This window comes from Callithrix jacchus, chromosome 19 (genome assembly GCF_049354715.1).
Source record: "Callithrix jacchus isolate 240 chromosome 19, calJac240_pri, whole genome shotgun sequence".
Taxonomy (NCBI): Eukaryota; Metazoa; Chordata; class Mammalia; order Primates; family Cebidae; genus Callithrix; species Callithrix jacchus.
The window spans coordinates 40,101,058-40,113,097 of record NC_133520.1 but is presented as its reverse complement, the minus strand read 5'-3'; the positions used below and the strand labels follow the sequence as shown (position 1 = coordinate 40,113,097).

Genomic DNA, 12,040 nt, shown 5'->3' with positions numbered 1-12,040 from the left:
AGCCACTTTCAACCTGCCTATTACAGATCATGGCTATTTTCAGGGCTCCTGTAGTATTTACCTTACAAGCCTGGTATGGAACACAAACTATCAGTTCTAGCCTGACTCTAAAATGGAAACTCCTTTGAAAGAAAAGTCTATGAATTACAATCTTTGAGTATTTACTGGCTAAGATAAAGCCAGAGGCAAAACAAGTGCTAAAAAAAAAATGCTTGTGAATTAAATATCTTCATTACATAACAAACCCTCAAAGGCAAGAACAGTCTTATCATTGATTTTCAGGAACAGCTAACAAAGCTCCAGGATGAAGACACATTTGTGGACTCAAAGAATCACCCACTTATAAGGGAGAATATGCAGAATTAGGTAAATGAGTTAACATCAAATAATTTGAAAACATAAATATTTCCAAAATGATTTAAACATTTACTATGAAACATTCATGGCATACAAAGGCTAGAACACTGTTACTCAGAGTATGCTATTCACTGGAGACAGCTATGGGTCCACTGTGAGATCAGAACCAAAACAAAGAATAAGTATTTAGAAACTTCTATAGCAATGTGACATAGCTGATACATGCAAATGCAAGATCAGTGGGCTTGTCTCACTGAAGAAGGTATCGGCCGATCAGGGTCTTGCGGAACTTGTGTATAAGTGACACACAGGGCAACAGCTGCAGGCAGGTCATTTTGCAATAGGACAATATTCGTCTGTGATAGACTGGAAACAGGAAGAAAAAAAAAACACAAGGCTTTCACAAGATAGTTTAAAAAGCAAAGGGAGTAAAATAAGAAATTCCCTGTACCAGAACCATTTTCTTCATATTTACCTTCCATATTCGCTTGAGACCTTTTCTGCCCATGATAAAACGATTATAGATACCGCTGAAACCATCTCTATGTCCTTGCCCAACCCTTGTGTTCCCCTTCCTGCTTCTACATCATTTTTTAAATACGCTACTGACAAAGGAAAAGCAGAGCTAAGTAGTAAAGAGATAAAAATATTTTTAAATCAGGACTATAGCAATAGGGGGAAAGAGATCTCAGTCAAGACCCCAGCCTCGATTCCAAACATAGCATGGGCAAGTGGGAATTTATAGCCAAAGAGCAGAATGGGAGTCAGTGAATGAAAAATTAAGAGAAAAAACCACAGGCATGGGGAGATTCTGGCTACACCATCCTAACGGAATTCTTACTGAAGATAGGCCAAGATGATCAAACATCACCCGAGGGAGTATAAGGAACCCCATCAGATATGGAGGGTGATCACATATGAAGGATTGGGGTTCCAGCTAAATTGACTGGGGACAGAGTTCTTGCTAAAATGAGATTCTATAAGGAAATACACAGATGGGCCCTGCTGGGGACAGAGTTCGGGAGCAAAGAATCTCTGTCAGCACTACATCCTGTTTAGCAGAATGAAACCTTCCTGTTGAGGATTAAGGTAATGTTTCCTTTCACCAAAAAACACTAAAAATCAACAATGACAAATGCTAGTGTGGAGACTCTAGTAGATTAAATATTCCGTGAAAACGTGCTGTGCCCCCTTATCTGTGACCCTTCAGCCACAACTGATACAACTAAACTCCTGAACTCCACATCAAAGGACCTCTGCTGCCTCAGCCTCTGCGGGAGAAACACCTTACTGCAATGTCTGCAATCTGGAAGAAAGGTTAAACCGTATGCTGCATGGCTGTAGAAAGAATAACTCAGACAACTGATTTATTACTAATAAAACAGACTAGGAGCAATGGGCTGATAAGACTTAACTACAAAGGATGCTTATTCCAATGCTAGAGGTTACCTTGGAGAAGACACACAGAGGGAAGAAATGCCTGCAGTAACAGGTGGAAAGCAATGGGCTTTCCATGGCTAATCAATGGGCACATGCAATGCCAACATGCCTCCTGAAATTCAAACCTTCTATTTTTGCATTGCTGCCAACTCATTTCCAAAACATCCACTGCTAATCAAACTTGTGTGGCTGCTGCCTTATCGAAACTTCACAAAACTTTAATTTCAGCTTCATGAGCCCTGCAGCTGTAAATTAATTAAATGAAACTTACAAACATTATGTAGTGAGATAAATTAATTAAATGAAACTTACAAACATCATGCAGTGAGATAAAGCACTTTCAAAGTCCCTTCCCTATCCAGTTGTCTTAGCTGCCTAGCATACCAGTTTTGCTTGACATGAGTTCAGAGCCCCTGGAAACCTTCCTAATCCTACTCTCTAGGCCTTGTGCCTATTCACGGAACCACGTTAACCCATGTCCGGAAAATTAATAAACCTCAGATGGGTTTAAGCACTCAAAAGCCTCTGATACTTCTTGCCCTTCATTATATTGCAGACATCCTTTGCAATAGGAGAATCCTCCTCAAAAGACCACAACAGCAGCAGATAAAATCCCTGAGGTTACAAGCATACAACAAAATGCCTCATTTAAGATTACTGCAGACTGAAGCTGAAATTTGCTGAAGGTGCAACTGCTTATGTCTTGGTTTAATACAGATAGTCCCAAAACTGATTTCTGAACTTACCCGTTTCACAAAGAGAGTGCAAAATTATCACGATTTTTTAAAAGCAGGGTGAGTGAAACTAATTGCTCCCATATCTGCCAACTGTACAAAGGAGTCCGCTAATCAGTGGTTATACACATCACACTGACAGAGAGAGGACAGAAGACCATTAACTTTCTCAAATAAGAAGTCCTAATATACTCAGGTGCCATAAGTCACTTAGGATTTCCATCCTAAGTGAAAGAAGAATTGAAACATCTTCCCTTTGGTGGGTTTTCACAGCACAACTGCCACACCTTCAGCTGACATCTAGTCTTTTACCTTCCCTCTTCATTAATTTTATCAGCATCTGGAAGCCCTCTGTTCTATGTGGAGCCATGGGGGTAATGGAGGCAGTTTCAAAGCTTCTGTCTCACATCAGAAAACCTGAGTCTAAAACAACCTCTAATATTAACTACTAAGGGACTTGTATAGATTCGTTAAACTCTCTGAAACACTGTTTTCAACAGCAAAGTGAGGGGAAAAACAACTCTCAAGCAGGTTGGTATGAATGTGAAATAAGAGAAAGTAATACAAGAGTTGGGCACACAATACGCCCTCAAAAAGAATTCTGAAATGTAAATGTATCTGTTTTTTTCTTTCTTTAGAAAACAAACAGAAAATGGAGCCAAATCTCACTGCAGATTGCTCTTTAAATATGTGACCTTATGCCAAAAGCAGACAAGCTCACAAAGAGATTATTTTTATAATTTAATCACAGAAAAGACTAGAATATCAGGTAGTTGGTGCCTACAGAAGGGGCTGCTTCCCACTCAAGCAAGGAATGGATAGAATAAGTCCTTGAAATAAATGCTCATGTTTTCCCTTAGTAATTCCAGACAGTGGGGAAATTAGCTCATTCAAACAAAGTTTATTAAATAAATAAAATCCCAGCACTTGTCTCTTTAGACAAAAACCAGATGGAAACAATACAAAAGATTGCTAATGCTTTGGCAAAGGAATCCCTCTTCCAAATGCCATTTACAAACGCCCACCAGACCTCCAGCTGTGATGATGCCACGGGAACCCCTGTGGCAATTATAAGTGTATTTAACTCAAGACCAGAAACACCCAAGTAATTTTTATAGACCAAAAAACTTCCAAATAAATAAATCTAGAAGGAATTAGTGTTTATACCACAGAGACAGGCTCAAATAGCCAAACTGGAAGAAAAAACATATATGTGTATGTCCACTTCATCACGTAATCTCTGAACACTAACAGCTTTATTCAGTTGTCACTGAGGAAAGAGCAAAACCTTTACAAGAGCATTAAGAGATTATACCCTCCCATAATTAACATTCCCAAAATCCATCCAGTCTCTCAAGCTCACCCTCTTCAACAATCTCTGCTTGACTGAGTTCCAGATCTACCTCTTAAATACCATACAAATTGATTCTGACATTACAGTCACTGCCTGCTTCCTAATAGTTACTTGCCCTGTACCCTTCTATTATAAATGCTTCCCAACCAGTCTTCCCACTTTTCATTCTATTCACCACTTAGTTACTAGAATATTTTTCTCAACCACGGATATGACTTCATTCCTCTTCTTTAAAACCTTCTGTAATTCCTGTTGGGTACAGGATAAAGGTCAGACAACTTAGTATAGCCCAGCTTAGTCCAACCAGCAAAGCGAATACTAGCTTTATTTCCCGCAAGCAACCTATGACAAAGACAACCGCACTGAACTCAGTATTAGCAAACCACCACCCTCCCTCAGGCCCCCACTGCTGTGCACAAGCTCTTCTCTTTCTCAGAAGGTCCTTTTCCCTTCTCCAGGTGGTGCAGCCAGTGCTTCCTCCTCCTTCTAATTCGCCATCTTCTGTGCGGGCTGCTTTGACCCTAGGTAGGGTTACATCTTTGCTCTGTGTCTCTAGAACTCTCTTTATATGCCATGAAACTGAACTCATTATATATTGGTATAATTTTATTTGTCTTTTTTCTTCCTAGACTGTAAGCTCCTGGAGTTCAGGTACCATTTCTTAATCACCTTCCAGAACCTAGCACAATGAATGACACAAAGACTATATTTCATAAAATTCTGATGAATGAAACACTCTAAATGCAACTCTAATAAAGAAAATTGGCCGGGCGCGGTGGCTCACGCCTGTAATCCCAGCACTTTGGGAGGCCGAGGCGGGTGGATCACAAGGTCAAGAGATCGAGACCATCCTGGTCAACATGGTGAAACCCCGTCTCTACTAAAAATACAAAAAATTAGCTGGGCACGGTGGTGCGTGCCTGTAATCCCAGCTACTCGGGAGGCTGAGGCAGGAGAATTGGCTGAACCCAGGAGGTGGAGGTTGCGGTGAGCCGAGATCGCGCCATTGCACTCCAGCCTGGGTAACAAGAGAGAAACTCCGTCTCAAAAAAAAAAAGAAAATTACTGCCTATTTGATTGGAACTGTACCGTGTTACAAAGGTAAAATTATATTTAGTCTTATAAAGAAATACTGTTATAGTCCTGGAAACAGCCCACATACAACATTTTTTATAAATGGATCCCTTACCACCCAACTGTACACATTAACCAAAGACTAGCCCTACAGCAGTCACTTTGCAGTTTGCAATTCACTTGAGGTTTGAAGCTAGCTCAAGGGAGAAGAACATTAGTATTAACAAACTTATTTTTAAGTTTAAAATCAGATTTTAAGGAAAAATAAATAAATAATGTGCCAAGAGTCTAAAGGAATAAAAACAAAAACTTGTTCCCCCGTAGCTATAATTTATTTATGGACGAGAAACCCTTAATTGCTTGCTGGCTTCCAAGAAAGCCATTAACCTACATTTAAAACTTCAGCTTTCATCAAGAACAACCTCACACATCCTGCTCTCATGGAACAAGAAATAGAACCCTCTGACCTAGTTCTCAATTATTACCAAACTACAGATGACCTGGTCTCCAGGTCTGTCTATTTTACTAAAATAAATTCCTTCTGGAGGTACAGGTACCTACCATGGGGCTGTGCAGGAAGAAAGCAGCCCAGTCTTACTGTGAGGATGTCAGTCTGCCATCTGAGAACAAGGAGGAAGAAGCAGAGACCTGGCCAAGACCTCAGAGTAAGTGAGTCCTTTTGGCAGGCTCCCAGGGCCCCATCATATGTTACAGGAAGGCAGAATTATTTGAGATAAGGATAGGAGCTGAAATAAGCAGTAGTAATACTGGTTAAAAGTCGGTGCTTCAGCTGCAGCCACAGTAGATAATGTCTCTTCAGTTATAAATCCAATGTACACTTACACCAAAACTGGCAAACGCTCAGAAGTGGCAGACCTCGGCAACAAGTGAATGGAATCTGTGAACTACAGCACATGCCACTGAGTAAGGGCTGTACATATAGAAATAAGAAATTAGGTTCTTTCTTGGCTCCACATCTAACTAGATGTGTGGTCTTAGACAAGTCATTTAGCCATTGGGGATTCAGTCTCTTCATCTGTAACGAGTTCAATTAGATGATCTCTTAGGTCCCTAACATCCCTACAGTTAGGTCCAGGGTCAGGTTCCAGCCTTGGCAGACACCCAAAGGGAGTGGGTGGATGAATGGCAGCTAGCCGAAAGAACCCTCAGGTAGGTGAAACACAGTGTTATTCAGCAGCTCTCTAACACAGTCTGTCTCTGTCTCAACTGCTGGCTCCAGCCACTCCCATGCACAGCTGCTCTGCTGGCTCTCCCTTTGGGATCAGCAGCTTAACTCTTTCCCTCTGGGCACAAGCAAGTTGAGCTGTGTCCGCTCCCCGCTGCAAGATGAACAGATATGGCTCTCTCTCTTTCTTTGGGTGCAAGTGTGCCTGTACAGTGTCACCAGGGCAATTATACCTTTTACAGACAATAGTGGCGTAGAGCCAAGTTATGGCCTTCCCATGTTATGGCTACATAGCTGTGTTTTTATTATATTTGGAGCTGTGCGCCTGTGCTACAAACTCTCTGAGTCACCCAGGATGTTTACCTCAGCCTATCCTGCCTGGCTGCAGTGCAGCCATGTTCCTTACACCTATTAATTCAAAAGTACTATAATTCCACATTAAGGTTTCTAGACCATAACTATTAATATAATTTAGGATTTTATATATTTCTCATTTAAGTTTAGGAAAAAACTCTTCATTAGGACATTTCTGCTTTCATTGTCCATAAGATAAATCACCAAATCCTTGTGCAAAAAGAAACAAATATAAACTACGTTGGAAATGACAAGTGAGCCTTGCCAAGGACCCTGACCTATGCATAACATCCTGGTATAGCATATATATATATATATAGTACATGACAGAAACATGCATGGGCTTTAAAATCCTCTGCAAGAGCTCACTATAAGTTGCATGCCCCAAAGAAGGCAACTCACATACTTATGCTTTTCTAAATAGAATCCAGGTGCTTTCACCAGTGATGCTCTCCAAGGGATCCCATATGTGACTCAGTCTTGCCAGTGCCAACTTCAGTTCTACTAAATTTAATGCCCCCTTATTTTGACTCAAGAATAAATTATCTCATTGGCTACTCAAGTGGTCCAGTATGGCAAAATAAAAAGCCACACTGAGCAAGCAATGGTTCTTTCCATGTTATACAAGCAAGAAATGCCTATGAAGACAGACTTGAGCGCAGTCTGAAGAATCTTTTGCTTTGCCTTCACACTCTTCTTCTGAATGTCTTTGCTCAGAAAGAAATCTACTCAAGGTATGTATCTTTCCTCTTCATGAGCCCTTTGGCCTCAGGAGGACTGGCTTCATTCATGTGGTCATGTTTTTACACAGCTTAATATTAAACTATATGATCCTTCCTTCTGGACTCCTACAAGAGCATGCCAAAGTCCCCCCAAATCACCAACGCAGTGTGCGTCCCCTTTGCATCCCACAGCATTCTGCTGGTTTATGTAATACCACAATGACAGTTATCTGGAGTGGACCGATGACAGTGCTTTTTCACAGACTACTTCCCAATGTGAGGTAAACAGTACAGTCAGCAGTAAGTCTGCTCAGTCTATGGCTAATACAAGACCTTGCTTATGACAGACTTCCAGAGCTGCTTATTGGTCAACTGGTAATTCATACAAACTGCAGAGAAACTCATTTTGGAGCAACATTACTTGTTTTACATTATGCTGAACCTTGAACAGGACTCCAGGTTTTCAATGAGGGATGTTTGTCTTGGATAGATGCACACCCCCTACAAACATGAAACTGGTAAGTTCACTAAAGATTTCTCAAGAGCTACAAAGCTAGCAAAAGTAGCAACCAAATAATATTCTATATTCTGCCCTTCACAGCAGCCCTCTTAATGCTCAAGTGTTTAATTCATAGAATGACTGACTTATTTTCAATAGATTAAGGTTGTACTGCATATTGTAACTCTCTCCAAATCTATACTTATGAGCTAATTTCTTCAGAAGGTAAGAGCAATCACCACTCAGAAGAGGAAGCCATCCATTTTCCTGAGGCTGTCAAAATTTGAGCTGTTTCCCAGAGGATTTCCACTGACAGTTATGAAAAAATTCAGAATCTGTCAATTTTGGAAGAAATTTAAAAGTGGTAAGATGTTCTTATAAATCTATGTTAAAATTTGGGTATAATTATTGTATATGTGGATTGCTTTATTTGCTTTCCTCCAAATCATTTCTTTACTAAATTCTCCTAAATTAGCTTAATAATTAGGTTTTCTTCAGGAGAAATCTATTGGTTATACACATAAATTGCTAACAAAAAAGGGATAAGAGCTAAATGGATCCAGTTTACTTCCTTCATTTCCTATAAGACAAGACTACTGAATAATTTACACTGTGAATAATGTGTATTTTGAAAACCCAAGCTTAGAATAGTAATATTTTGTTTCACCATCAAAAGACAAAGCAAAAATAAAAATAAAAAACACACTACAATAATGTACTTTTTAAAATATACTTAGAAAAGAAAGGAAACTATTTCATTCAATGCTACCTTATAAAACAGAAATGCCAGTATATTTTTACAGAAATAATTTGGCTTCTTGAAGTAAAAACACTAATGAAGACCAAACTTTTTAGAATTATTTCATAAAGATAGAATAAATTTAATAAAAAGAGACAAGCCCATATTTTCCACTAGAATTGCTGCCAAGGGAAATATGCGTTTTAAGAATAAAGGCTTAGAAGTGCTTTTCACTTAGTAGAATAAGATCTATCAGCAACCTGAAAAAATACGTAAAGCATCAGCAAATTCTGTCTAGACAGCTACAAACCAGGTACATTACTAAAAAGTGTTACATGAAGATAAAGTTAGTTTTGGTAAGAAGAAAAGTTGAAATTAATTTTTGCTCTTAGATGTTTGCTGACAGATAAAAAGAGAACTTCATTTTTACCAAGTAATCCAAAGTATAAAAAAGTATCAGTTTGGTACTGCACGGCTTTTGTTAAAATGGTACAAGGAGTAAAAGAAGATGTCTTCTGAATGTCCTTAAATGGGAAAGCTGTAGTTTACCACGCTGTATTATCACTTTCTGTTTGCACAGTATTTGTTTCTCCCACAGAGAGTGAGGTTCCTGTGGACAGAAACATCTGCTTCCTGCTCATCCTATCTCTTCAGTATCTGAATGGTCCTGACTAGAACACAGGCAGACTTTAAAAGTATGGCAATTTACAATCTCATAATCCAATCTTTTAGAAAGAGGGTATGGGTAACAATAAACGTATCTGCTAAGAAATGACCAACTCACTGGACTCTTTTGAAGGCTTCCCATTCTGTGCTGAGTCACCCTCAGTAAGATTAAGTATGGCCATCGTCTTAACACTCCTTAAAAACCTATTTAGGAATTCACCAAAGAGAGAGAAGACCACCAGGCAGACTGGTGGTGGTATTTCTTGGGGAGGCTATGCAGCTTTTCACAGTGAAGCCTACAACTTAGATTAGCAGCACTAACAGAACTCCATTATCACAAAGAGAGAAAACACTAATTTCAGATGGGCTCTGACAGGGGACAGTTTTAAGAATTTATAGAGAGACACTTCAGTGACCAGCCAGGATGTAATAATGGAAGTTGGATTTACCTTGCATGTGTAACACCAGCATCTGGGGTTTTCATGATACTGAACAAGAACAGCAATCACTGTGAGACTGGGAAACAAACAAAGGACTGCCCCAATTTACTGATTAAGAAAGTTTCTAGACCACAGTGAAGGTAGGTAGTGTGGAGTCCTGATAAGGTAAGTTAGCAACAGTAAGAAAGAGGCCGGCCCCAGAAGGGGGAGAACAATTGTTCTGGGAGACGGCTCATCATAAACAACCGACTTGTACAACATCCTATTCCCAAGTACCTTGCTCTGCATGCAGCCCCAGCAGCCCAATCCCACCTGCACAAAGCCCTCCCAGCAGGGTCCTATCCCATCTGCACAGAGCCCTCCCAGCAGAGTCCTATCCCACCTGCACAGAGCCCTCCCAGCAGGGTCCTATCCCATCTGCACAGAGCCCTCCCAGCAGGGTCCTATCCCATCCGCACAGAGCCCTCCCAGCAGGGTCCTATCCCATCTGCACAGAGCCCTCCCAGCAGGGTCCTATCCCATCCGCACAGAGCCCTCCCAGCAGGGTCCTATCCCATCCGCACAGAGCCCTCCCAGCAGGGTCCTATCCCATCCGCACAGAGCCCTCCCAGCAGGGTCCTATCCCATCCGCACAGAGCCCTCCCAGCAGGGTCCTATCCCATCCGCACAGAGCCCTCCCAGCAGGGTCCTATCCCATCCGCACAGAGCCCTCCCAGCAGGGTCCTATCCCATCCGCACAGAGCCCTCCCAGCAGGGTCCTATCCCATCCGCACAGAGCCCTCCCAGCAGGGTCCTATCCCACCTGCACAGAGCCCTCCCAGCAGGGTCCTATCCCACCTGCACAGAGCCCTCCCAGCAGGGTCCTATCCCACCTGCACAGAGCCCTCCCAGCAGGGTCCTATCCCACCTGCACAGAGCCCTCCCAGCAGGGTCCTATCCCACCTGCACAGAGCCCTCCCAGCAGGGTCCTATCCCACCTGCACAGAGCCCTCCCAGCAGGGTCCTATCCCACCTGCACAGAGCCCTCCCAGCAGGGTCCTATCCCACCTGCACAGAGCCCTCCCAGCAGGGTCCTATCCCACCTGCACAGAGCCCTCCCAGCAGGGTCCTATCCCACCTGCACAGAGCCCTCCCAGCAGGGTCCTATCCCACCTGCACAGAGCCCTCCCAGCAGGGTCCTATCCCACCTGCACAGAGCCCTCCCAGCAGGGTCCTATCCCACCTGCACAGAGCCCTCCCAGCAGGGTCCTATCCCATCTGCACAGAGCCCTCCCAGCAGGGTCCTATCCCACCTGCACAGAGCCCTCCCAGCAGGGTCCTATCCCACCTGCACAGAGCCCTCCCAGCAGGGTCCTATCCCACCTGCACAGAGCCCTCCCAGCAGGGTCCTATCCCACCTGCACAGAGCCCTCCCAGCAGGGTCCTATCCCACCTGCACAGAGCCCTCCCAGCAGGGTCCTATCCCACCTGCACAGAGCCCTCCCAGCAGGGTCCTATCCCACCTGCACAGAGCCCTCCCAGCAGGGTCCTATCCCATCTGCACAGAGCCCTCCCAGCAGGGTCCTATCCCATCTGCACAGAGCCCTCCCAGCAGGGTCCTATCCCATCTGCACAGAGCCCTCCCAGCAGGGTCCTATCCCATCTGCACAGAGCCCTCCTAGCAGGGTCCTATCCCATCCGCACAGAGCCCTCCCAGCAGAGTCCTATCCCATCCACACATAGCCCTCCCAGCAGGGTCCTATAAAACTTCCCTTCAGTCCCTGCCTCTTGACAGACAGCCTCTTCTCTGCTGTGCTGCCCATGGCTACCTTGCAATATACTTTCCCTCTAATAAACTTGGTTTTAACTCACTACTGTTTTAGTAAATTATTTTACTACCCATGAAGCCAGCCTAGCCAGCCACATAACAGGTAGAAGCAAGGTGGAGCCTGAAGGAGTCCCTGAGTTAAGGTGAAAAAGTTGAGAGCACAGGGAGGCCAAAGAGGCTAGACTTTACAGGTCAGAATACTAGAGAGGAAAGAACTGCACAGGCAGAGAATTAAAAATCTGCTGAAGGTCAACCTTCAATATTCAACGGAGTACTAATCAGTACAAAAGCATGTGAAGACACTACCGGAGGCTATGGACAGGTGTGACTGAAAGAGTTAGAGGTAACAGCAGCAGGTACTCACATAAGACCAAGAATAGTGCCTGCTCCCATCAACCACAGTAGGAAACCAAGAGACTCAAGGGTTTTAAACAGAAGACCCAAAGAGTCTTGCCTCAGTAACTTGCCCTACACTGAATACTGCTCTGGTCCCACCTAAGAAATGTGAAAAGCAAAACTCCTACATACACACTAAATAAAACTGTTTCCAAATAACTTCACTGTATTCCAGGAAAAAAGCTCAAGACCAATTTCAGGGATAGAAAAATATCTAGTAAAAGACAAAATAACACCTGGCATTTAGTCCAAAGTTACAGCTTCAAGAGGAC

At 42.9% G+C, this 12,040-nt stretch overlaps 1 protein-coding gene across 15 annotated transcripts in view; it reads right to left on the bottom strand.

Annotated features, from left to right (window-relative positions):
• SMYD3 (SET and MYND domain containing 3) overlaps positions 1 to 12,040 on the bottom strand; it is an 839,170-nt gene that overhangs the window by 427,602 nt on the left and 399,528 nt on the right. Inside the window, exon 1 of one of the 15 annotated variants that reach the window (XM_035280436.3) lies at positions 5,521 to 11,044. The exons of the other annotated variants lie outside the window; for them this stretch is intronic. Within the exon in view, the coding sequence (XP_035136327.1) occupies positions 5,521 to 5,523 (3 nt within the window). The 5' untranslated portion in view covers positions 5,524 to 11,044. Of the gene's footprint in view, positions 1 to 5,520; positions 11,045 to 12,040 lie in introns of those variants that run through there. 15 annotated transcript variants of the gene reach the window in all.